Source organism: Equus caballus, chromosome 8, assembly GCF_041296265.1.
Source record: "Equus caballus isolate H_3958 breed thoroughbred chromosome 8, TB-T2T, whole genome shotgun sequence".
Classification (NCBI taxonomy): domain Eukaryota; kingdom Metazoa; phylum Chordata; class Mammalia; order Perissodactyla; family Equidae; genus Equus; species Equus caballus.
In genome coordinates this window covers 61,572,646-61,600,297 of record NC_091691.1, presented here as the reverse complement: position 1 = coordinate 61,600,297, position 27,652 = coordinate 61,572,646, and the positions used below count along the sequence as shown (strand labels likewise).

General features: G+C 38.4%; 1 protein-coding gene across 4 annotated transcripts in view; it reads left to right on the top strand.

Moving 5' to 3' along the window:
- The window catches only part of GAREM1 (GRB2 associated regulator of MAPK1 subtype 1), a 209,092-nt gene that overhangs the window by 70,378 nt on the left and 111,062 nt on the right, over positions 1–27,652 (top strand). For all 4 annotated transcript variants that reach the window (XM_070275609.1, XM_023647616.2, XM_001496712.7 and 1 more), the window contains one exon: positions 21,161–21,301. In XM_070275609.1, the coding sequence (XP_070131710.1) occupies positions 21,161–21,301 (141 nt within the window). The remainder of the gene's footprint in view (positions 1–21,160; positions 21,302–27,652) is intronic.

The window sequence follows — 27,652 nt, the reverse complement described above, 5'->3', positions numbered from 1 at the left end:
TTTATGAAAGACGTATCATTCTTCATATTTCAGTATAAAAACTGTGTCCAAGATTCTTGTGACTTAACGAGGATTCCAGAGCTAGTGTCAAGCCTGGATTCAAACTCTGCACTCAGGGTTCAAACCAGCTGTCTTTCTGTTCTTCATAGTATTCACCTAGACTGGGTTTGCTTTGAAACTACATTGAGATATACAATTTAGGTGAACTGCGTAGGTGTTTGTGTGAAATCTGGGTATCTCATTTACAGAATAGGTAATTTAGTTTTCGTTTCCATCCAGCATAATGGGATAGAGTGGTTTAAGACTAAGAAGCAAGAAAGTGGATTCTAGTTTTCTGTTGTCACGAACTGATTGGGGACCTTGTATAAATTTACTCAGTTATAAAGTGAAGTCAGTTGGCTCTCAGAGCTTCCTTCTCATTCTAAAATTCTGTGATTCCAAATTTAATTACTGTTCCATTCGGAATTGTTGCTATAAAAACATTGTTTGCCTCATATGAGTAGCCTAAGTTTTACATTGTTTCCCCTAACAGTCTATGCCAGGAATTGATAAGCTTTGAGTTTGGGGTAGTGTAGTAACAAAATCCCTTTGTGGTGATTCTGAGAAAACTTTTCTTATACTAAATTCTGTTATGTAAGAAATAGTGTCACATGGTGAGACTCTCATCCTGAATTTGAAGAGTGGAAAATGACAGCAGCATGCCAATTACACAGGAGTTCATTCAGCAAATGTAAATTGAGCATCAGTATTAATACTTGGGCTGCCAAGACCTTGAGCTCCCAGCCCAGTGTGGAAGGCAGACACACAAATATGAAATGTATCTATGATTAAAAGGATCCTGGGAGATGTGTACAGAGTGCTGAGACAATAAGAGAGGAAACAGTTCCATCTGTGGGATGGAAAATAGAAGAGATGTACGAGCAAAACGCTTCACCAAAAATGGGGTTTTATCAGATGGAGAAAGGATTCTAGGCAGAAAGAATCATGTACAGAGCAGCAGAGACCTTAAGGAGACTGCTTCACAGAACCTCAGGTAGTTCTGTTTGTGTCACATCATGAAGGATGACATGTTGGAAAGTTAACCTGCATCTAGGTTGGGAAAGTCTTGTATGGACTTGAGACTATCCTAGGCATTGAGGAGACTTAAAGAAAGTAAGTAGGAACAGAACTCGTGCAAAGATGACAGAAGAGGCAGTGTTAGACTCTGAAACTTCTAGCTTGAACAACTACAGGGACAAGGGCATTCTAGGCAACCGAATAAGCTTGAAAAAAATCATGGAGACCCGAAATAGGCAGCACGAGGGGCGGTGCTGTCTCCATCTGTAGGCTGTTCTTTGGCCGTCCCATCCCTCAGACTTTCCCAGTGTAATTGCTGTGGTCAGGTCAGGAAGGGTTTCCTACTGCTCTCCATAGAGTTTGGACTTTATTTTCTTAGCAGTGAAGAGCCATTGAAGGTTTCCCAGCAGGGTAATAATGAGAGCAGATTGCATTTAGAAGACTCTAATTGCAGCAACATGGGAGCTGGGTTAGAGGGAGGCCAGAGGCTGGACAAGGACACCCTCACATATTCCCACTAAGCTGTTGGGGCCTGTATTAAACCAAGAGCAGAGGGGGTGTAGAGAAGCGAATGGAGCCAAGAGTTAGTGAGTTAGAATAATGACAACAGTAATACTAGCTAAGATTTATTGAGTGCCTGCTGTAAGTGCTTTATATTTACTCATTTAATTCTCACAACAACCCTATGAAGTAAACACTATCATTCTTATTATCTACATTTTATAGATGAGAGAACTGAGGCACAGAGACATTAAATAACTTACTGAGTTACACAGCCAGTAAGTGGCAGTTTGGGGATGTGAACTGAGGAAATCTGTTTCTAAAGTCCACACTCTTAATTTTGTAACATTCTGTTGAATGCCTTTACTGCATTCTATTGAATCAATAGGCATCTGTGAGACTTGGTGAGGAGTTGGATATAGGTGATGGGGATAGGGGAGCCATTGATGATGACTGCTTGGTTGACTGGGAGGGTGGAGCTACCACTCACTGAGATAGGAGGAACAGGGGCTTTTGGACGAAAGATAGTAATTCAGGTATATATCAATTTTTCAGTTTCTTGTAGGGCATTCAGCTGGTGAAATCAAGAGACATTGGATATATAGACCTGGAGCTCAGATGGGCCTGTACTTGACACTTAGGTATAACGCTAAGTACAACTGATATCAGGACACTAATGAATTGGCAAAGCTGAGTATAGTTTTAGTCACTCTTTCATAATTGCCCTGTATCCAAAGGACGCTGGGTGGAGTTTGCTTTATGCCCTTTCTGTATGTCTCCAGAAGTATTTATAAACCTTTCTCTACATAGGTACGTGAAGCATAAATACTGGGGAGAGAACGCCAATGTCAGCATAAGTGGGAATAGTCTGAGGAACCCCAAGATTAATGGATTCTTTTTAATGAAGACAGCTCCGCAGCATGTAACGTTCGTGTTTATGAAACCAATGTGTTGAGTACTGTGTAGCTCTCTTGCATCCAAATTTGGATTCCATTCTTTACAGTTTAAATGGAAATGTTGTTTATAAACCTCCCAAAAGGTATATGGTTTCCTAGTGGTCCTTTGAATGGATGAGCGAGTTGGTGGGTTTAATCCCAGCCTGGGTGGCAGTTCAGGAACATGGAATCCCAAGAGCAGAGGAGTCAGTGGGAGCCACTGCCTAGCACTAGTAGGATGCATCTAGGAGGTAGAGATACATGCACCTTTCCCCCCATATCAGTGGCTACCACTTTCTTTTTTAGAAAAAGGGACTCCTCTCTCTTTTTTCTCCCTCTAATCTAGGGTTAAAAAGTACAGTCAAAGGAGCATAGCAAAGAAGTTTTGAGACCTAAGTATCATGTATAGAGTAATAATTTTGAAACCATTTAAAGTATGATAATTATATTCAAGTAACTTTAGAAAGCCAAGTGAAATTGTTGGAAATTACTTAAAACTTTATCCTTAAATATAGACTAATAATTTTTGGCTACATTCATTTCCCAATTAAATTGATCTGATCGTAAGATTCTATTTTTCTCCAGAGTCTCAGTGAGCTCTGTTCTTTTGGCTGACTTGAGATGTTAAAAATAAAGCAGAGTTGCACTCTTGTTTGGCTGTACCACTCGCCTTGGGCAAGGTAACAACTGTTTTTCATATCCTAATGTCTCAAAGTATAAATTGATTTTGATCGCTTTTACCTATGAAAGTTTCTGTATAAACACAAAGTTTGCCCATAGTACTCTGGACTTAAATTCTGTATCTGCTCTCTACTGGAATAACTGGCTTCCTTCCTGTATTACCGTCTGTAATAGGCAGAACTCTAAGATGACCCCCTTGACCCCCATCCCCAGGTGTTATACTAGATTATGTTACCTTATATGGCAAAGGGGATTTTGCAGATATAACTAAGATCTCTCTGATCAATTGACTTGAAGATAGGGAGATTATCCTGGGTGGGCCCAACCTAGTCAGGGAAGCCCTTCGAAATTGAGAGTTTCCATGGCTGGTCATGGAAGAGGAAGTCAGTTATTCAAAATGTAAGAGAGATTCTTCATGAGAGGTTCTCTGTTGCTGAGATAAGCCAGAGGCCATAGGGCAAGGACCTGAGAGCAGCCTTTAGGGGTCAAGAGCAGTCTGATCAGTAGCCAGCAAGAAAACAAGGACTTCGGTTTTACAACTGCAGCTGAATTTTGCTAGCAACGAGAATGAGTTTAGAAGAAGACTCTGAGTTTCAGATGAGAACCCAGCTGGCCGACAGCTTGACTTCAGCCTGAGCAGAGAACCCAGCCATGCTATGCCAGATTTCTGACCTACGTATAAACTGTTAAATTTGTGGTAATTCGTTATGCAGCGATAGAAAACTAGTACACTGTCCCTCACTCCATTCTCCCTACTAATGCTGATTATTGGTCTTCAGAGTTCCAGTGTTGGCATCTCCCAAGCTTACAGTGTGTTTCTATCTGTTGCCTTAATTGCCACTATCGCATTGAGTTAAGGAGACTCTTCTTTTCCCCTTTTCTCTTTTCAAACCCTGAGCCCATTCTTATTGGTTCTGTCTTCTTGTGATGGTTGGTATAGGTTCCAACCTCTCGGGGCAGGTAGGGATGGCCTTAACCTCTCCATGTTTATATTGTTAAAGTATCATCATGCTTAAAGTGATTTGAAAATGTAGGTTTCTTTCCTTTTCACTTTCCTGACTTAATTCTTGGTAATGTTATATCATATGAAAGAAGATGTTTCTCATGTTATCCACTGGAGTGGTCTGTTATTCCCATTTCTCATGCAAAAAAACAAGCAAAAGAGCAGTGTATGGCTATCCCATAGCAGAGATGGGATTGGGACCTAGAACAGAAGAGATGTGTGGGCTGGGCTGGCAGGTGTTTATAGTACACAGCAACAGGCAGCAGTTGACCTGACATGGATATCAGAGTCCCACCAGTAAAATCTGTAAGCCTGCCAAGTCTCAGTTGGGGGAAAAGAATGCAGGTTGTTAGTTCTGTTATATGTCTGTGATTGTTCTAGCTTAGTCTTCTTGGTTTTATTTGGACCCTCTATTTAAAGTTTTTCTTGCATCTAGAAAAAAATACTGAAATGGGAGAAAATATTCTTTCTCTCCTTTTATTAGGTTAATGGGTAACATTCTGGACTCTGGTCCACTGGATAGTTTGTAAAATGATTTCTGTATTTCTTAGACCTGGAAGGGAGATGGAATGGGTTGGAAAGTTTTCCATATTCATTATGAATGTATCCATATTATTCAGGAAAACTTGTTTAATTAGGTTTTCCCTTGTCTGAAAAAAATTGAATATATATGCTTAACTAGGTTCCAGCTATCTGTCTGTCTATCTTTCTGGGCAAGCTTAGAACACCCTGAGTCATTTGATCATGTTCACATAGTGACTCACTGATGCATCTTGGCAGGGGGAGCCCCCAAATATTGAGTCAGGCTGTGCTATCCCTTATTTGTCAATGTCTGGGAAAACCTGTAAAATGTTATTTAAATTTAACATAATTTAAACTTTGCAAATAGTAACCTTTTATCTATAATTGACAACATAATTTTGATTCATTAAAATAGATCTTTTTATTTAAAAACTTATATGTACACATAATATACTTGAGGACTCTTGCAACTATATCTTATCTCTTTCCTCAAACCAGTTAAATGTTCCATGTCTCAGATTCCGCGTTTAGGAAGTAGCCTTGTGTACAGAGGATTAAATGTCAGAGTGATTTTTTTTTCTTGTTAAATTTTGCCTTGGAAAATTGTACTAATTTATCTGTAAGCAATAGAGTTGGTTAGGGGATGTAACTAACCACCGTATCAATTTAAGTGATTATGTCTTTCAGTCAATATCTGTAAACTCCTGGTTTTTTGGGTTTTGTTTTTAGATTTTTAGAAAGAAGAGACGGTTTTTATTTTGTTTTCCAATCTTAAGTTACACTGTACTTATCAGAGACATACTTCTTTCTTTTAGGCCTACCATATCTTTATAGACCTATCTGTAAAATTTGATGATCTAATTTTTTAAAAGTTTTTGACTATTTTCAATATTTTAATATAGTGTTCTTTCATGTTGAGCTTTTTTATTGAATCTATTTTGAAGTCATAGAGGTAAAGCATTGTCTGACTTCTCTCTTCAGGGCAACGCACCTGGAAAAATAAAAACTTCAGGTATTATTTGGCATCTGCACTTTTCTTATTAACCCCCTTTTATTTGTACAGAGAATATTAAAAATCAGTGATTTTTGTGTGTTGCTACTAGAAACATCGTTAGATCTTCAACATTGGCATATGTGTGAGTCTTCCTTTATCAAAATTTTGTTTGGTTTCATTTTTTAAGGTTAGACAGGATTTTTGGGAATCCGCTTAGGGTGAGAAAATTCTAAAAACCGTCAAATATGTAATTCAGATATTTTTCTTAAAAGTATATCTTCTGGTGTAGCTTCTGTGGCAATCATATTTTTTAGTTTGGTTCTTTAATATTTTATGTTTGCTTTATTTGTCACAAAAAAGTTCGAGAGAATCTAAATCACATTTGCAACTAAAAATGACAGTGAAAATCCCTTAAGTTTGACTTGTTGCTCAGTTTATCCTCTTGAAAAAAAAATTGTTAGATTTAATGTGGCATTCATACCTGGGAAAATCACCTCTTTATTTTATTAGTTGAAGTGAAGCATGAAGTGCAAATCGTTGCGTGTTAGAAGAGCATTTTCTCCTCAGACAAAGGAGCTGTATTGTGTACCTGAGCCAGGCTAATAAGGGAGAGGGAAATAATTGAGAAAGAAAATAAAACTGAAATCATTTTCACGAGCCTTCTATCTCCACAGTACTCTCCTGACTCCTCCTTATTTATTCTCATCAATGATCGCAACTCCCTTAAAATATTATTACTATCATTTTAAATGTGAGAACACTGAGGCTCAGAGAAGTTAAGTAGTTTGCCTGTGGTCATATAGTTAATAAATACTAGACTCTCAGTTCAAACCTAAATCTGACTCCAAATCCTAATCTATTTCTGAGATCCTACACTGCCTCCCACCTAACATGTGGAGTCATCATATAGTCCTTTAACTTAGAGGAAGCGGAGAGCTGGGGGCAGGGAGGGGAAGATCCTAGAAATGTCCCTGGTGACCTGGCCTTTGCCTGCTGTCTTTTCTCAGAGCTTGATGTCTGGAGGAGCCAGAGAGGATGGCTGCCTGTTTCTGTGGTCTTCTCAGTTGCTCTCGGTCTCTGCATGCCTTTAATCGTGTGAACATTTCACACAGTGTGATAAATGCTCACATCACACCAAGCAAATGCATCATCTTGCGTTCAGTGTCCAACAATGGAGGACACACAGGATGTATCAGACAGTTGAGAGAGGAATGTCCATATACTGTGTTGTGATGGCTGCCAAAGAGAAATTTTCCTGTATAAATCTGCCCCCCTCACCCCCACCTGCCAGAAATGTGATTCCACGGTATGTGCCAGGCACTGTGCTAGGAGGTTTAGTGTATTTTGAATGTTTGTAGAAACACTGATACTACAGTTGCTCACCTGCTTTTCTAAAAATCACTTGGCACAGAATTCTTATCTTTTAAACGTTAGGTACAGTTCAGTATTTCAGAGCATAAAATTTCAGATTTGACTTAAGTAGTCATACTTCTGTTTCATAGTGCAGGAATCTATTATTCCTGGTAAATCTACTGTTGAAAAAGGACTCCTTTGTCCAAGGGTTCATTTGAAAAGAGGTAATAATATATCCCTAATCTCTCTCTCTCTTTTACACATCTTTCTCTTTTGTTTCATGCATTCCTTTTTGCTTAGATTTCACCATGAAGTTCTTTGACTTTATTACCACTTAGTGCTTTGTCTAAATTAATCTCTATTTCCTTCTTTTCTTGCTGGGGTTTCACAGTAAACTATAAAACGTAAAAACACAGCAACTCTTTTACTTGCTTAGAACCTAAGATTAAAGTCTTTGGACCTTTGAATAGAGTATTCATCCAAAGAAGGGATCTTCGACAGTGTAGATGTGTGGGTGTTTGTTTAGGTTAGGTAGAGATCAATAGAAGATACTTGGAAAAAACAGCCTTTTCTAAATATTGTGCTTTCCTTGAGGGGCTTAAATGTTAAATAAGACCTGAGTGCTTAATTTGTACTTAAGACTTATTTGATGTAATTGCTCACCAATTTCTACCCAAGATTGTTCATTCAGAAAGCATTTATTACACACCTGTGCTGTGCCCAACAGTCTTGTGGAATGTACGCAGAGAAGAGCCATAAACTTGAGCCGAAAGAGCTGATGGTCTAGCTGGGGAGAGGAGGGTTCCTAGTTGTTTCATGTGTATGTACTCAAAGTAAAGATAGGCACTCTGGGGATTTAAATACTTCATTAGCATTTGTTTTACATTTCAAACTTTTGATACTTTTAGTCAGTAAAGGAACTGGAAATCACTTTTAGATTAGTCAGCATGCTATGGCAGCAGATACCTGTCTGACTTAACTGAAGATTTTCCGAGAATATAAGTATCCTGGAGGCTACAAAGGAAAAACCTTCCCAATTAGGTCTGCATATTATTATAGATTCTGCTCTAAAGAATTAAGTTGCTTTCTTTTACGATCTTACACATTTTCAGAAAACAAGGAGCTCCTAATCATGGGTTACACGAGAATTTCTGTGCTCCAGGTTCATGGCAAAAGTGAGATACAAGTGGAGGAGTTGAGAGTTAGTCACTGGGTCTTTATTCTTAGCAACATTCAAATGGGTGCATAACCCATGGGCTGTAAAGTGACTTTTCCTTTCTATGGTACTCACCGTGTAATATCACTGAGGTACTTAACGCTGACGTTAAATTCTGCTGTTGACAGTAAATTGTAGGAAAGTTGTTTCATCTACATTCCTCATGATTTTTTTTTGCCATTAATATAAAAACACTTATTTTTCTCTCTGTATTAGGGATACTTGATATCACCCCATTTAGAGCCATGCCCCTAACTGGATTTTGTAAATAACTTAGAGCCAAAGATCAGAATATATGTGAATTTAACCATCCAAATGTGAGTTAGCATATAATTTATCTGTAATTAGGTGGAAGTAAAGCGTCTTATTAAATGTATGACAGAATGTTTTTAGAAATTTTTGAGTAATATTCTGGTCCTTTGAAGTAAACTTGAGTTAGTAAAAGTAATACAGCCTCTTATAATCACAACCTAGTTAGGAAGCTTGAAAGAAATTATCAGAAGCGTAATATTGATGAATGCTGTTTCCTGTAAACCCTGTGGAATCATTTTGAAGTAAAAAACATTAGATATCAGACACTGCTCAGATTTTACAGTCAGCAGCTAGGCTTAGACAGTGCTTCCTTAGATGAGCACCTTTCATAAAATTGGTTTTTCAAAGAATAAAAAATAAAAATTCTTCTCTGTTTTGAAACTAATTCATATACTTCAATTGAGTAATACAGGCACCACAATTCTTATCATATTCCAATACTCCTGTATCAATTTAGGCTAGAGTTTGGGTGCAAGTCACAGAGACTCAAAGACAAAAAGTCCAGGTTAGTATGTTGCCCAAGGTGACAGTGACCCAGACTTCTTCTCAGTTGGTGCTGCGTTATGGACTCAATTCCAGTCCAAAGTTCCACTCAGGTCTGAGATGGTCACTGCCATTTCGGTTCCAATAATCACGTGTGGTTCTGTTTATCAGGAAGAATAAAGAGAGAAAAGAAGGGCACATCCTCCTCAAAGATAGATCTTGGTTGCTACTTATGTTCAGTGTTGTAGTGGAGATTCTAGCCAGGGTATTAGGTAAGAAAAAGAAAAAAATAAAGTGTCCAGATTAGAAAGGAAGAAGTAAAACTATTTCTCTTTGCAGATGACATGAACTTGTATATAGAAAACCCTAAGGAATCTACAAAAAAACCCCAAAACTGTTAGAACTAAGAAATAAGTTCAGCAAGATTTCAGGATATAAGATCATAAGATCAGTATACAGGGGACTGGCCCAGTTGCGTAGGGGTTAAGTTTGTACACTCTGCTTTGGTGGCCTGGTGCTCGTAGGTTCGCATCCCAGGTGCAGACTGAGCATTGCTTGTCAAGCCATGCTGTGGCGATATCCCACATAAAACAGAGGAAGACTGGCACAGCAACAATCTTCCTCAAGCAAAAAGAGGAAAATTGGCAACAGCTCTTACCTCAGGGCCAATCTTCCTCACACACACACACACACAAAAAGATCAATATACAAAAATCAGTTGTGCTTCCCTACACTAGCAGTGAACACTCCAAAAATGAAATTTAAAAAACAATTTATTTGCAATTCCATCAAAAAGAATAAAATACTTAGGAATAAATTTAACAAAAAAAGTACAAGACTTGCACACTGAAATCTACAAAATGTTGTTGAAATAAAGATCTAAATAAATGGAAAAACATCCCATGTTCATGGATCAGGAGAGTTAATATTGTTAAAATGACACTCCTGCGCAAATTGATCTGTATACTGAACACAATCACTATCAAAATCGCAGCTTGCTTTTTTGGGGGCAGAAATTGACAAGCTGATCCTAAAATTCATATGGAAATACAAGGGACCCAGAATAAACACAACAATCTTAAAGAACAAAGTTGGAAGACTCGCATTTCCCAATTTCAAAACTTATTATAAAGCTACAGTAATTAAGACAGTGTGATACTAGCATAAGGATAGATATAGAGAACAATGGAATAGTAGTGAGAGACCAGGAATAAACTCTTACGTTTATGGTCAGTTATTTTCTATAGGGAGGCAAGACAATTCAATGAAGAAAGAGTAGTCTTTTCAACTGGTACTTAGACAATTGGATATTCACGTGCAAAAGAATGAAGTTGGAACCCTACTAACAACATGCACAAAACTTAACCTAAAATGGGTCACAACCTAAATGTAAGAGCTAAAAACTGTAAGATATAGGCACAAATCTTCATGATCTTGGGTTAGGAAACAGTTTTTTACATGACACTAAAAGCACAAACAACAAAAGAAAAAATAAATTTGACTTCATCAAAATTAAAAGTTTTTGTGGTTCAGGGGCTGGCCCCGTGGCTGAGTGGTTAAGTTCACATGCTGTGCTTCGGTGGCCCAGGGTTTCGCCAGTTTGGATCCTGGGCATGGACCTAGCACTGTTCATCAAGCCATGCTGAGGTGGTGTCCCACATAGCAGAACTAGAAGGACCTGCAAGTAGAATACACAACTTTTGTCCTGGGGGGCTTTGGGGAGAAGAAGGGAAAAAAAAACAAGATTGGCAACAGATGTTAGCTCTTTTAAAAAAAAAAAAAATGGTGGTTCAAAGGAATCTCTCAAGAAAGGGAGAGAAGATTTCACATAATGAGAGAAAATATTTGCAAATCATATATCTGATGAGGAGCTTGTATCCAGAATATATAAAAACCCCTTACGAATCAACAATGAAGACAAATAACCAAATTTAAAATTGGGCAAAAGATTTGAATAAACATTTCTTTGAAAAAGATATATGAATGGCTAGTAAGCACATGAAAAGATGCTCAACATCACTAATCTTTAGGCAAATACAAATCAAAACCACGATGAGACACTTCACACCTACTAAGATGGCTATAATTAAAAAGGATGGATAACAACAAGTATTGGAGAGTATGTGGAGAAATTGGAACCCTCATTCATTGCTGGTGGGAATATAAAATGGTGCAGCCAGTTTGGAAGACAGTCTGGGAATTCTCAAAAAGTTAAATATAGCATTACCAAATGACCCAGCAGTTCCACTCCTAGGTATATATCCAAGAGAATGGAAAACATGTCCACGCAAAACCTTGTACACACATGTTCACATCACCAGTATTCAGTAACTGCCCAAGCTGTAAACAGTCAACTGTCCATTGTCTGATGAATGGATAGATAAAAGTGGTATATTCATACAGTTGAATGTTATTTGGCCATAAAAAGGGATGAAGTAATGATACATGCTACAACATAGATGAACCTTGAAAAGATTATGCTAAGTAAAAGAAGCCAGGCACAAAAAATCACATATTTTATAAGTCCATTTATATGAAATGTCCATAATAGGCAAATTTATAGATAGAGAAAGTAGATTAGTGGTTGCTTAAGGCTGGGGTGGGAAGTAGGGAATTATTGTTAATGGGTATGAGTTTCTTTTGGGGTGATAGAAATGTTCTAGAATTAGATTATAGTGATGATTGTGCAGTTTCGTGAATATGCTAAAACCATTGAATTCTGAACTTCAAACACTGAATTTTCTAGTATAATAAAGATATATATTTTAAAAACATCTTGAAAGTTGCACATACTATTTCCATGACATCTCATTGGCTGTAACTTAGTTACGTTGTTATACCTGATTGCTGTGGGGCTGGGAACAGTACTCTGTATTCTGGGCAGCCATGTGCCCAGCTAATGTAAGGGGACTATTACTGAGGACAAGGAGAGAGTGAGAATATTGGTGACATCTAGTAATCTCTGCCACTTTCTAGTTAAAAGTGACTCATAACAAAAAAACTGGTACAAGTTATTGTGGTTAAGTCAACAGTTGTTCTTGATGAAAATCTTCCTATTAGCCTGAAATAATAACCTGTTTTTAAAAAAACAAAAGGTTTAAATATGAAGAGAGTCTGAGAAAATAGAATTGCTCTTATTTTCTATGGCAAAATAGAAGAACAAAAAGGAGGAAAATATCTTTAATTTCATCTGATAGTTAAATGTGTCAATTTATGGGAGCTAAGTAGTAAAAAATGCCCGTGTTCAATTATCATTGATGGTTCATTGATAATAGCTGGGTGATTGACTCTGGTCTGGAAAAAGGACAAGAAGGGTCCCTGGCTCCCAAGAATGTTACAGTCCAATTAGAGAAATATAATGTATATGCATAAAATCTTAAATAACACAGGATAATTTATAATTACTACAAAATGAAAAAAAAAAGACAAAAAGTGCTATGCAAGTTTAAGAGCCTGAGAGAATCTGTGACGTGAGTATTTGAGGACAGTACTAGTAATAATACTTTTGGAAGGCTTAATATGTGGCTAATACTTTCTAAGTGCCTGCTTGAGTATTACCTTGCTCCCTTCTCACAACAGATGCAAGAACTGAGTCACCTGGGGGGGGTGAAGTCTCTCGGGGGCCTGTGCTCACTGCCTCAGTTGTTCTCTGAATGCTGACTGCACATTGGGACGTCTGAGGAGATTTCCCAGCATGCAGATTCCTGGGCTCCACCCCTGAAGGTTCTGATTTCATTGATCTGGCGTTTCATTGATCTGGCCTGGGACCTTACCTTACTCCCTCCAACCCCAATTGGAGTTTTTACAAGTCCCCAGATGATGACAGTGACTGTGCAGCCTGGGGTCAGAACCACCGTTTTCTTTAGGGCTGAAGGTTCCTCCCCTCACACATGAGGGATTGTCAGCCCTTGAAGGAAGGGCAGGACTTTAGACAGCAGGTTTTCATTTTTAGAACTGGACAGCAGCTACCTTAGTGCTACTGTTGTTGGTAGTTGTTTTTTTCTCCCCAGAGCCCTTTCTCTCTACCGTAAGACATGTCTTAGTGTTCACAAAACAACAGTGCCTAGAAATGGACTGTCCTCTTGAAGTAGATGAATGTAGAAATGCAGGGGCATGCACATCATTGGAGGGTCATTCTATTGTTTGACATTTGGAATAGGGGAATGTTATAGGTGACTTCTGGATTCCAAAATTATTCATTGTATCTGCCCAGATTTAGGACACTCATTTCCCTTTGCATTCGTGGTATCTGTGCCAGAAGCTTTATCTTTTTTTACCCCTTATTATACTTTTTGAGATGCTGTTGTCACCAAGTGGCTTCAGATACCTTCATTTGGTTGGTACTTGTTTCTGATCCTTCCTCTTCAGTCCTACACTTTCTTATAATACCTCAACCATTAGGCTAAAAGCAGTTTCTTCTCTTATTCCTAGACTTTTATTTTCCACTGAAGAAATTTTGGTTTTTCAGTTTCCACTGATTTCAAAATTATTACCTGTACTTTAATGACTTCCTGTAACCATATCCTCCCTGATCCCTTTATAATTTCTCTCTCTTAATTAATTAGTAGCTAATTAGTTATTTCTTTCAGGATTTTCCTCCCCTTCTAATACTACTTTTTTGAAACACCTTACTGCTTTTTCATTGCAGACAACGTTTTAATTTCAGGATGCTCTTTCACTGTCTTAGAGCAATTTGCTATGACATCATCTCTTTAGCTCCTTCATCTCCTCCCCTCCACATACCCTTTCTTTAGTCACCATGTCATTTGGATTGTAGTCTTTGGGGACAAAGAAATATTATCATAGTGCCGTGTTCTATTCTCCCAGTAAATATTTCTTGTTTGTTTGGGAGGCATTAAAACAACTAGGACCTCATACGTTGAAAATGTTTGAGGATGCTAATTAAATAACATTTAATTATATCCTTCAGTGTATGGGATGAAATGTAACTAAAAGAATGAGGAAGGAATTTTTAGTCTAAGCTAAACTTAGACTAACCCTTTGCAGATTCAAGGTAAGTTTGTATTTATAAAGAGTACCTAGAAAGAATAGCCTCTGTAACAAAGTCTTTGTAATTATTATAATAAGGAGATGGCTGGTGGTGAAGGTTGTGCATATAGATGTTTTAGTTAAGGTAGTCTAACTACTGAAACAAGAAAGGAGAACTGCAACACATCACTAGTATAATATTACAGTTGAAGTGTGTTTCTCACATCACTGCTCAATGTGTGGTCAGGGCACCGGCTGGTGGTTTGTTCCACTGTGTATTAATTAAGGAACCCAGACTGCTGGCAGCTGTGCTATCTTCAGCTTGTTCCAAGGTCTTCCTGGGAATCAATATTCAGCCCTTGGCTGAGGAAAGAGCATAGAGGATGGCTTGTGGGCAGTTTCCATATGTACGGCCAGGACAGGAAGTAGGAAATGTCATTTCTGCTCACACACCTTTGGCTAGAACTCAGTGGCATGGCACCGCTTAACTGCAAGGAGTCAGAAAGAAGAGGACTCCTGTCCGGTAATCAGCCCCTGCCTTTGAATGTATTGTAAAAAATGTTCAAGTTGTGAGAGAAATGCATTGGTTTGAGTATTTAACCTACTCAGGAAGATTCCTGTCTCCATGAAAAGGATTGTGAGGTCAAGTAAAGACATAATTAAAATTAAGCAACAGTATTTATTAACAATGAGGAAGTACAAGTACAATGTTATCACTTGACCAGCTTTCCTTTTAACATTAGTAAAATAAAACAGTGCACAACTGTTAAATTAGATTTGTAGTAAGTAGCAACACAGATATCATAGAACCTATTAATTTACCCATTGTTGATAGATCTAGCTATGACATAAGGAACAGTTTATGTCTATAACAGATAAAAATAATACCAAGTTCAGTAAGTCTGATTCTCATTACTCATGTATTAACAAATTGGAGGATTTCAATGGGGCCTTAATAGTCAGTCAACAAATAATAAGTATCCACCATAGACAGGGTTCTACCAATGTGCTGAGAAGAAACCAAGCTAACTGTAGATAAAAGCATACTTTAAAAAGAAAAATAAATGAACATGGTAAGATTATATATTTGCTATGCAAAGTAGAAAGTCAGGTATTCTAGGAGTTGAAAAGACTAAAAGGGCATGCCTTCTGTAGAGACATCGCCCCAAATTGTTGACTGAGCCTGTTACTTGGGTGTGAAATATAACACCAGGAACAAAGAGACACAAATGTGGAAAATCAAAAACATTTTAATTTACTAGCTGCCAAAATCACATCCCAACTTTGAGAAATGTGTAAAATCATGCATTTGTTCTATGTGACATGAGAATGGCAAACAAAACCCCAGCATGGGTCTGTGTCTGTTTGGTTCTTTGGATTCAGCCCAACTTTAGTGGAAAGCTCATCAGCAGAGAGTTAACAGGCTTACCATCAAAACATTGTGAATTGTCATCTGAGTGCACTCATACTTTGTCTTCATGATTAAAAATTTAAAAAAACAAACAAATAGAGATTTGGATTCTACTATGGCAGACTTTTTTTTTTTTTTGAGGAAGATTAGCCCTGAGCTAACTGCCGCCAATCCTCCTCTTTTTTGAGGAAGACTGGCCCTGAACCAACGTCTGTGCCCATCTTCCCCTACTTTATATGTGGGACGCCTACCACAGCATGGCTTGCCAAGCAGTGCCATGTCCTAACCTGGGATCTGAACTGGCGAACCCCGGGCCAACGAAGCGGAATCTGAGAACTTAACCAGGCCGGCCCCTACTATGGCAGACTTTTATAACTACGTGAACTAATTCAGACACATCCTAAGTAATTCATACATAAAGGCACTACAGTTATGCACTAACTCAGATACAGTCAATTGAATTTAATTACAGTTCAGACAAAGCTAAAATAGTTACAAACAGCATAAAGAACATAAGATTTATCCAGGGAAAATATTCTAAACCTATTGTTAGAATATTGAAAAAGCAAAACCATGAGACAATGAGTCTGGGTGTTCCTTTGCACTTCTGTGGTTGCTGGTAAGATGTGATGGCTTAGAGAAGATCTCATCTTGCAGCATTTGTGGTCCTGGATATCTTTGTTCCTTAACCTCTATAAGCATGTTTCTCGAACTTGACGAATATATAGACCAGTTTTTTGGGGTTTTTTATTGTAAAGATTGGCACCTAGGCTAACATCTGTTGCCAATCATTTTCTTTTTTCCTTCTTCTTCTCCCCAAAGCCCCCCAGTACCTAGTTGTATATTCTAGTTGTGAGTGCCTCTAGTTGTGCTATGTGGGACGCCACCTCAGCATGGCCTGATGAGCGGTGCCATGTCTGCACCCAGGATCTGAACCAGCGAAACTCTGGGCCACCAAAGCGGGGCGTGCGAACTTAATCACTCGGCCACGGGGCCGGCCCCAACAGACTGGTTTTAAAAGGGAAAAAAAATGCTTGTGATTCTCACAGTATTAAGTTATTTTTATTATAACATTTTTAAATATATATAAACATTAAAAAGTCAGTCTGATGTCCTTGTGCTGATAGCTCTAAGAGAAATTTATAAATTCAGCATAGAATATAAGCAAACCTGCAAGATAAATGCAGTTTAAATGAAAAATAGGAGGATTCGTATCAGGAAGGCATTCATGAAGGCGGCCTTTGAGCTGATCCTTCAAGGGTGAGTAGGATGAGTAGAGGGTTATTAGGGATTGGGAAATAAGTCTCGGGCAAATGAGAGAAAGAGAGAGGACAGCCCAGATGTGTGTGGAACAGAGAACATGTTCTTTGGGCTCTACAGAGTGGTGTGGGGGACACAAGGTCATAGAGCCTTTGGAACTAGATCATGGGACTCTTGAATATTGGGCCAAGGAATTTAGGCCCCATTCCATATGAGTGAGAACCACTGAAGACAGCTGTGAGCAGAAGAATAAGATGAGAAGTGCTATATTCTTAAAAACTTTATCTGTAGCAATATTTAAATAAATTGAAGCCATATTTAAATAAATTGAAAGAGTAAAGAACAGGAGATTGAATACCCAACCAAGAGGACAGATCCATGAGAGCAGGTACTTGGTTCACTACTATATTACCAGGTCTAGAACATAGGTGGTTCTCAGTAAGTGTTTGTCAAATGAATGTATGATGCATGGTTAAATGTCGAGGGGTCATGCAGGTAGAAATGTGCAGAAGATAAAGTCTGGACTATGAACTCAGAATAGAAGTTAGTAACTGGTAGCATGGATTTGAGAGCTGTCCATAACTAACTGAATCCTTGAGAGGTATATAAGATTGTAAAGGAGAGAGAAAAGATGAACAGGCTAAAGGGGGAACCTTGGTTAACTCCTACAGTTACAGCCAATGTAAAAGGGGAACAACTTGAGACAGTAACAAGGAGAGATCAGAAAGGTGAATCAGAAAATTAGATTGGCCCACCAGCCAAAGGAGCAGAATTTGTATATGTACAGGTTATAAATATTCATTTTAAGGTTTCAGACTGATACTTTTTTTAAGCAGACTTACTTTGAAGGATTGAGGGTGTCTAGTTCTCCTAGCATTAAAAACAATTTCAACAGGTATGTAAGACTTAATGTTGAGGAGGGGTCAAGGCGAAACCAGGCAAGTAAAGTATATCCCAGAAGCATGCCAGATGTGAGGAAATTTCTGGATGGCATTACCATATTTTGGAATTTAACACACAGTTATTTTAGACTTCTTGTTACTACATCATTGAGCTAAATATGTAAGTTTTAGTATGTTATACATGGTAGTTAAACAACAGGATAATTATATCACAAAAAAATTGTTTACTTTACGAAGTCATTTAATGTAGTGTCTCTATTTAGTGGCCTACCCTAGGATATTTTAAGTGATTATATTAAGTTTTATTTCTAGACAATTTTTGTGAAACTTATTTTGCCTAAAGCAGGCACATGTTTCACTTGTTTAAAAAAATAAAAAAGACATAAGCTCAAAAATAGGCATTGGTTTCTTACTACTTTATGGCTTTGAAAATTATCTGAATCCTCTTGATAGAGAATTTACTCCATTAGCTAGCAGTAGGATTTAACATTAAATTTTTATTTTGATTAACTTGACTGCAATTGTTTCTTGGCTGCCTTTTTAGAGCCCACTGTGGAATAAAATTAAAACAGTTTTTATGTTATAACAATTTAGTTGCAGAAAATGACATTTTTCTTTTTTCCCTGAATGGCACAGTTTTTTCCCTCTGAGTTTCCTGCAAACGCCCCGTGGCTGTAGTTTCTCCTTTATCCCATCCATCTTTTATAGTACCGCCAGATTAATTTTCCTAAAGCAGAATTTTGGGCATTCTCTTCCCCAGAACTCTTCAGTGGCTCCCCATTGCCTCCATCTTAGCTAAGCTCAATTCTTCCATCAAAGCAGCACCAGCCCAAATGCTATATATTCCTGTTCACATTTTCTTAATGTGCTCTGCTAAGTCTCGATCTCTACTCTGGGTTTCTTCTGCCTCTTGCATAGTACTCATCATGTCCTACCTGACATAAAATTACATACGAACTCATCTCATCCAGGAGAATGTCCACATCTTGAATGCAGGGATCAAGTTGTCTTTATAGTTTTGCCCACTCCCCCATTGCTTTGTGCAGAAAAGATACTCAATAAGTGTTTGTTGGTCTTCTGATTGTGCACATTAAATATGTGCATGTCTTTGTATATCAATTATATCTCAATGAAGCTTTTATTTATTTATTTGCTGAGGAAGATTAGCCATGAGCTAACATCTGTGCCAGTCTTGTTCTGCTTTATATGTGGGTCACCGCCACAGCATGGCTGACCAGTGGCATGGGTCTGTGCCTGGGATCGAACCCATGAACCCGGGTGGCTGAAGTGGAGTGTGCCAAACTTAACCACTAGGCCACAGGGCCGGCCCTTCACTTTCTAGTGAATTCATGACTTAATTATTCATTCTTGTTAACAGTACCCTCTGTCTCCTTCCTGTTGTAGTAAGCACCCTAGGGCAGGGATCTTTTTTTGTTCAGTGATGTATCCCAAGTTCTGGGAACAGTGCTCGTCATATTGGTTGAGTAAATGAGTGAGACTTGAAGCCAGAGGTCAGCTTCTCCCTGTTTCTTGGATTGTTGGTTTTCAAGGCGATGGGCAGTGTGGTGTTGGAAGAGCAGAAGAGAGACCGAGAGAATCTCTGAAGTCAGTTTCTGCCACTTACTAGCTGTATAGCTTTGGGCAAGTTTCGTGACTGCTCTGAAGGTGATTTCCTCACCTGTAAACGGATAATGTGACCTAAATTATAATGTTTATTTAAAGGTTAAACTTTAGGGAGAAAAAGCATACTATAAATAGAGTTAATAGCCGATCACTCCCAACATAACATGACAGACTTGGTGCTACACAGTTTCCATCGCTGTCACCGTGTATCTTCACAACCACTCTGTGAAGCAGGGACTGTTGGTGCCCCATCTCACAAGTGAAGAGAAGGTTCCTGCCCAGGACCATACACAGTGGGCGGGTGCAGAGCTTTGACTAGACCAGGTCTGCTGGACTTGAGGTGCTTGTAATCCTCCCCGCTGTGTATGTGCCCTTCCCACCCTCCTGCCTCCTGGGTGGGAGCTCCAAGGGGGCCAAAGGTCCTGTGAGTTCTCCTTTGGGGCGGCGGTTCTAGATCTTTGCTTCCTGCACTAATATGCTTGAGGGATGCAAAGGGCTGGTGGATACCAGTGGCCTCCTAGGGAGGGTGTCTTTATGAACCTGGGCCTCCCAAAGCCTGAGGGGCAGGGGAGTCTGGTTTGAAAAATTCCTCCTGGGGAATTGGACCCTCCCTCCTACTAGGGTGCCTCCACTTCCAGGCCTGTTTCTTTTTCTCCCATCCCACTCCCTCCCCACAAAATAAGTCTCTTAACTCTTTGTATTTCCTTCAACAAAGATAAAGTATTCTTGCATAAAGACTGTTTTAAAGACCGTTGCCATATTGCTTTGGAAACAAATTAAATGATTTATGGTTATACAATTAAGTTGATCATTATGGCCTCCTCTACTTTATTTATTTAAAAAGTATGGGCACTTTTAAGAATTTTTAAGGGATTTATAAATGACATTTCAAAACAGTTAAATCACCAATAACTCTTTTAATTATTGCGATATAATAAATGTCAAAAATAAGGAAGGCTAATTGTTTTCTAAAGGAATTAGCCTTTTCAGGTATTTCCTTTGAGCATTTAAAATTACTAAACTAGGATTAATGGGATAGAACATTTCAACATCTAAAAAGACATCTTTTAAGTTTCAGGGAATGGATTTCTCTTTTGAAATAGTTTGTCATCAGTTTAGATGCTGAAAAGCTACTTCAGAGAAATAACGTTAACGTGAGTAATAACATTAACTAACGTAATGTTATTTACTAATGTTTACTAATTTACTAATTTATTTACTAATAATAAAGTAAATAACAAAATAAGAAATAATTTCATTTGTATGTTATAAAGCTTCACTATTTTTAATTGATTGTGAAATTTGATAGGAGGCCAGAGAGAACTGGCAGAACATATAAAATTTAAAAGGAGATAGAAGCATTTAATTTCAAGTACTGTTTCAACAGCGGGAGAAGTTTATTATTATTTTTGGTAATTACATTGTCGTGGTTAAGAGTGTCAGCTTTGGAATCAGTCTGGCCTAGGCCTGAATCCCCACTTTTCTACTCGTTAATCTGTGAGCTTAGATGTGTTACTTAACATTCTGAACCTTCATATTTCTCTCCTGTGAAGAAGGAACATTACCTACCTCGTAATGTTACTCTATTGCATGAAATAATATATGGGAAGCGTGTAAGTAGTGCCTGATGTATTCTTGGCCCTTCATAAATATTCTCATTGAAATATCATTTAGCTAAAATGACCTATTTGAAAATCTATTTGCAAATAAGTAGGAGACATTTTTATAGAATCCTGTGTACAATTGTCAACTTGGTTTGGAATGCCTTTTTTATTGTTAATTCAAAAGTAGATTTTATCTCATCTTGGGGTGAACTATCACTTCTGCATTAGTGAAGTCTTCACTAATGAAATTTGATTACAGAGTATAGAGTGAGCAGGTGGTATTCTAAGTTTTTTGTGTAAAATTGTGTTTTCTAGGAGAATGCATAGAAGGGCTGCGGGAGAATGACTACCTTCTGATCCATTCTTGCCGTCAGTGGACCACCATCACTGCCCATAGCTTGGAGGAGGGGCACTACGTCATTGGGCCAAAGATAGAGATTCCGGTACATTATGCAGGTAAGACTCCTCTCAAGGGGCAAGAAAAGGCAGTGGAAGGGGACTTGAAGATATTTTTTCCTCCACAGTGAGAAAATAGGAATTGTGTATAAGCTAGAGAATATAATGACTTAGAAAAAGACGAATCAGACACTTTTGTGTGGTAATTTTATCTATCAGTGAAAGCTCAGATTCGTTTTGTCATAGTTATTTCTGATTAATGCATGTAGTTGGACGCAGATTCTTATTAGATATTTATAAAATGAAAATTTTGCAAATACAAAGAATGTCTCTGTAGTCTTGGGATGACAGTCAATATGTGTAGCCAACCTCTGAGCTCCAATGTCTGTGAATAACCCTGGGCACAGCTTGAATGTTGCTTTTGTGAATGACTTTGATGTCATGATTTCACAAGATGCCATTTCACAAATGAGCATTGTGGTCTGGTTTCAAAAGTACAATCGTGAGCCACATAGCGACATTTCGGTCAACAACTGACTGCATATACAATGGTGGTCCCATAAGATTTGTACCATATAGTCTAGGTGTGTAGTAGGCTATACCGTCTAGGTTTGTGTAAGTACACTCTGTGATGTTCACACAACAACATAATGATGCATTATTTCTTAGAATGTATCCTGTGTGCCAGTTCTGTTCTAGGAGTTTAGGATTTATCTAGTGGCTTGAAAAATTTTCAGTAGTGGTGGCTTGTAAACACAGTTCTTTACAAAAAATTATACTTTCTTTACTTTCTTCTGGTGCTTATAGTTCATTATAGGAAGGATCTTGACTTTTTCTCTACTACTGTTAATTTTTCAGAAGTCTGTAGCTTTAATCAATTAGCTGTAAATTGTGTAACCCTAGAATGCTATTATGGTCTTGAGTGAAACCTCTACACTGCCCAGAGAGTTGTCTATTTGGAAAAGGGAGCTTGCTGTATTCCCACTGTGCAGAACAGCAGCAAATGGTATGTGTTCAGTAAATATTTATTGGATGAATGAATGGTTTGGTCCCCTTTTTATTCCTAGGAGTCTTCAATTGCTAATATGACCTAAGGATCATTCAGCTTCTCAAAAATCCTTCTTATTCCAAAAAAATTAAAAGAAAGAAAGCATTTCTCCAGCTTGAAACTTTGTCTTTGGAATGTATTTCCTAGCTGTAGGAGGGTCTTCATAGAAAAAGGAGGAAGGTGTAGCTACAAAATGTATCATCACTGTGAGATTGGGAGCCAGGCTAAAGGGGCAGAGAATGACACAGGCCCCCCAGCCTGTCCAGTCTCTCCCAGAACAGGTGAGAGCCACACTATTTTTAGCAGGCCCAAAGTTCTGGTTCCTGTTTTTTGTGGAAAATTGACAAGGAAGGTATAAGATTGTGCTTCATCACGTTTACAATTTTACCAAATCTTCTGTGTTCATCTGTTAGTAGATTGAGTTTTAGTCTTCCCCCCAAAGCTGTTGTAAATAGCTCTGTCAAATCAGTCTTCCAAAGGAATGCTTTCATTTGATAGTCTCCTCAAATCTCTTAAGAGACGCCATACTGCCACCAGACTCTTTGACTTGTTGCTCAAAGCCCTCCAGGGATGGTTCTAGTCTACTTCTCCAGACTTGACTTTTCTACTCTGAAGAGTGAACCTTCCCCTCTATCTAGGATGGTCACCTCACTGTTTCCTGGACATATTGAATACTTTTCCTTTCACACCCTTCCCTGGCTGGAGCTGCCTTCCTCAGCCATGCTTTTATCAGAGCCTGTCACTGCATCAGAAGGGTGCAGGCATCCATTACTGTCCCAATGTGGTCTCCCGTGTACTTATTGTGTATCACATTCATTTAGCTCACGTCCTCAGTCTTTGTTCAGTTACCTTTTCCTGTGAACACACATATCTTCACTTCCAGTTGGATTATACACTCTTTAACAATTCTAAACACTTTTGTGAGTCCTCTGGATCTGTACACGAAACGTAAAATTCCATATAGTGGTAGATGCTTGATCTAGGAATCTCAAAGTTGGCTACAGATTAGAATCACTTGGGAAGCTTTAAAAATGTCTGATGCCCAGGCCCCATCTCCAGAGTTTCTGGTTTAATTGGTCTTGAGTGTGGGCTGGGCATTAGGGTTTTGAAAGCTCTTCTTGTGGTTAAATTATGCAGCCAAGGTTGGAAATCCTTTGTTCTGGAGTGGGTGTTCACAGTGTCAGATGATAAGATTTCCCCAAACATCAGCAAGTATTTGCAAATGTTTTATCATTTTTGAGCATATTTATTTTTATTAATAGCCATTTACCTTCCACTAGGAAGAAAGATACGGCATATTTAGCAGCTTACTCTTTGTCTGCAAGGAAGATGATAGTACACTTAATTGGGAAACCAGGCAGCACATTGCAGATGATACTTTTTTTTAAAAGTAAAATTGAGGTGGCAGGACTAAAAGGAAATGTGAGCGCTAAGATCACACCACTTTACTTGAAAGGAGAGAAAATATATTAAAGGAAGAAAAACTTGAAATATAACTGCCTGAGTCAGTTCAGGCTGCTCTAACAAAATACCATAGACTTTTTGGATTATAAACAACAGAAATTTATTTCCCACATTTCTGGAGGCTGGGAAGTCCAGGATGAAGGCATCAGCTGATCTGGTACCTGGTGAGGGCTCACTTCATGGTTTGCAGGTGGTCATTTTTTTCACTAAGTCCTCACATGGTGGAGAGAGCAATCATCTCTCTTGTGTCTCTTCTTATAAGCACACAAATCCCATTCATGAGGACCCCACCCTCACGACCTGATCACCTCCCAAAGGGCCCCCCTTCAAATACCATCCACCTCGGGGATTTCGGCTTCAACATCTGATTTTAGAAGGACACAAACATTTAGTCCATAGCTAGGACCAAACGGTTTATGAGATATTTGATAAGATCGTTTCAAAGGACATACTGGGGTATATTTTATTTCAAAGAATTTATTTATTACCATGGTCAGCCCTTGGAAGAAAGAGAGCTTAAAGTAAATTGCAGAGACCAAAAATATCATTTATGTCTCTCTGGTTTATTAGTGCTCTAATTTTAATTAGTAGACGTAGTCCTTATTCATGCATATTTTACTGACTTGTCAGAATTTAATGTAGGTTGAGATTCAGCTCTTGTTCTTTGAGGAAAATTAATAAATAATTAATAATTAATTAAATTTAACCTAGTAATAAAAGCAGCTTTGTAATCAACCTCATTGGATACCTGGTTCTGCTGTTTCTCATCTGTATTACTTTGGGCAAGTACTGAACCTCCCCAGACCTTAGTTTCGTCCTCTATCAAATGGGGATGACTACAGTGCCTTCTCTTAGGGTGGTTGTAAAGATTAAGAGGTAGTGCAAGTGAAACATCCTTCAGAGTGCTTACCACTTAGTAAGTGCTCCGTAAATGGGAATGGTGGTAAATGTGATAATGATGACATGAGTGATTCCTAAAGGTTTACCTCTTATTTTGCATGGTTGATTACACGTTGAATTACTTTTCTGCTCGTTAAAGCAGTCTGAACTCTGCTACTCCTCAAAATTGTTTTGGCTGCTGTTTTTTGTTTTTGTTTCTGACATTTTATTTGAGACTGCAATAGTATAATCTATTCCTTTCTGCCATTTACCCCATTTTACGCATTTCTAACATCATCTGCCATATTTGTTTTATCATTGTTTCTCTCCTTCCCTCTACACACATACAGATATACACAATTTTATTATTTATTTGTTCTGAATCGTTTGAGAGTAGACAACATATACCCCCTAATACCTCATTATATGTTTCCTAAGAACAAGGATATCCTCTCATGTAACCGCAGTACTATTAGCAAATTCAGGCCGTTTGATTCTTTTATCTAATCTACCGTCCATGTTCCAGTTGTGTCAGTTGTCCCAATGATGCACTTTGTTGCATTTTTTCCCTCCAGGACAGCATCCAGTCTAGGACCTCTTATTGTCATGTCTTTCACTGTCATGTCTCTTTAGTCTCCTTGAATTTGAAACAGTTCCTCAGCCTTCCTTGTGTTTCATGACATTTATGAGGACTATAAGCGAGTTGTTTCTAGAATAGCCCTCAATCCTGGTTTCCCGGTCTCCCTGTGATAGATCAGATTGTACATTTTTGGCTGGATTGCTATGTACTGATGTGTCCTTCTCAGGGAATCAATCTGGAGGCATGAGATGTTCCCTTCCCCCTTATTGGTGGCGTTAATTTTGATCACTTGGTTAGGGTGTTGTCTGATTTCTCTGCTGTATAATTACCATTTACTTTGTGATTACTGGGAAATCTGCAAGGAGATGCTTTGAGATTCTGTAAGTATCTTCTTCCTTCCCTAACTCTTTCCCTCCCTTATTGAGCAGCTATTGATGATTTCTGTCTGATTCAGTTTTTCCTGTGAAAGAAGAAAAATGGTGCATGTCTAACTTAACTCCATCAGCCCTTCTTACATTTGTTAGTTGTCATTCTGCTGTAAAGAAGAGCTTTTGTTTCTCATTTAGTTATTTACTTACCTATTATCAGTATGAAATATGGATTTTTACTTCATTCACTGGGTTGTAATATACTCCTGTCCGTATTTATTTTGATTGTCAAATTGTCCCAGATTTAGCCCTTTGGGCTCAAGCTGGGTGATGTTCCTCTATGACGTGCCCCCTTCATTTTTTCAAGCCTGTCCTTATTTTCAGGCATAAGTAGCAACCATTCGTTTCAGTCAGGTCTACTGCACTGTCCTGTTCTGGGCAATGCTTCTCACTCTGTAGTCTCTGTAAATGGTGTCCCTTGGGGTTGTGCAGTGCACAGCCTGGTTAACCCCATGTAGCTTTATTCACATATATTCTGGGAACTAGTAAAACTCAGCATTTTTAGGAAATCACAATTCGGAGTGCCTTTCCCATATTCTTTATCAGAGATTTTCATGAAATTCCTTGTATGAGAAGAAATAATTTCATAAAACTTTGAGCAAAGATAAATATGATTTGAAGTTCTTACTAGAAGTGCACTCTGATATGGTGGTAATAAGAAGCACCTTATTATGAATTCTGAAATTATTAGACTTCAGAAAAAAATAAAGGCTTCCCTCATTCTGGCAAAATAAGTTTTTCATTTTGGATAGAAGGGGTTTTCTTGGTATAACAAACAATTGATTCCAAGAGAAAGAATGTGTTCAGTCAGCATCGTGTATTTTGCTAACAGCGGAGAAACCACTCAAGAAAAATTGGCATAGTGTTTAGAAAAGCAATTATACAAGTTTTATTCAAAAGGCATCAAAGATAAATTTTATCTAAACTTTCTAACTACTCATTGCTCACAAAAGGGCAAAGAATTCCTAAGGTATGTACAATAAAGAAGTCAGAATTTTTCTGCCTTCTGTGCACTTAGACCATCTAAATTACTGCCTGGCACTTCATCAGAGACTGATGACTCACCCTGCACCCCTCCTCCCCATTTATCCTGACATATTAAACAACAGCAACAAAATCTATTTTTAATAATTAAAGAGGCCGGCCCCATGGCCGAGTGGTTAGGTTTGCATGCTCCGTGTCGGTGGGCCAGGGTTTCCCTGGTTCCGATCCTGGGCACAGTCCTAGCACTGCTCATCAGACCACACTGAGGTGGCATCCTACATAGCAGAACTAGAAGGACCTACAACTAGAATATACAACTATGTACTGGGGGGCTTTGGGGAGAAGAAGGAGGAGAAGAAAAGAAAAAAGACTGGCAATAGATGTTAGCTCAGGGCCAATCTTAAGGAAAATAAGTAAATTTAAAAAATAAAATTTAAAAAACTCTAGAGGGGGCTGGCCCCATTGCCTAGTGGTTAAGTTAAGCACACTCTGCTTTGGCGGCCTGGGTTCAATTCCCTGAGCGCAGACCTATGCCACCATGCTGTGGCAGCGACCAGCATGCAAAATAGAGGAAGATTGGCATAGATGTTAGCTCAGGGTGAATCTTCCTCAAGCAAAAAGAGGAAGAATGGCAACAGATTTTTTTTTTCCTAGGGGGGAAAAACCCTAGTGCAACTTAATTATAGCCCAGAGTTTCTAAAAATGAAAGATTTTCACTTTACAGTTCAGGTTTCTATTCATCAAATTCCTTTGTCTCTGTAGCTCTGAGTGGTCAGTCAAGCAGACACAAGTTGGTTACCACTGAAGCTCGTGTCTCAGGGCCCCTTATTTATTCTTACTCCTTCTAGGGCCTTGAACCTAATTTAGCATTCACAATTTGACATTCTTTCCTTGAAAACTAATATAAAGTTCAGGCTCCACAAAAATCTGGATATGCCATTGCCTCTGGAATTTTATTTGCCCTTCTAAGCTCCAAGTTTCCAAGCTATAAAATGGAGATTAACCTTAGAAAAATGTGGAGATTCTCT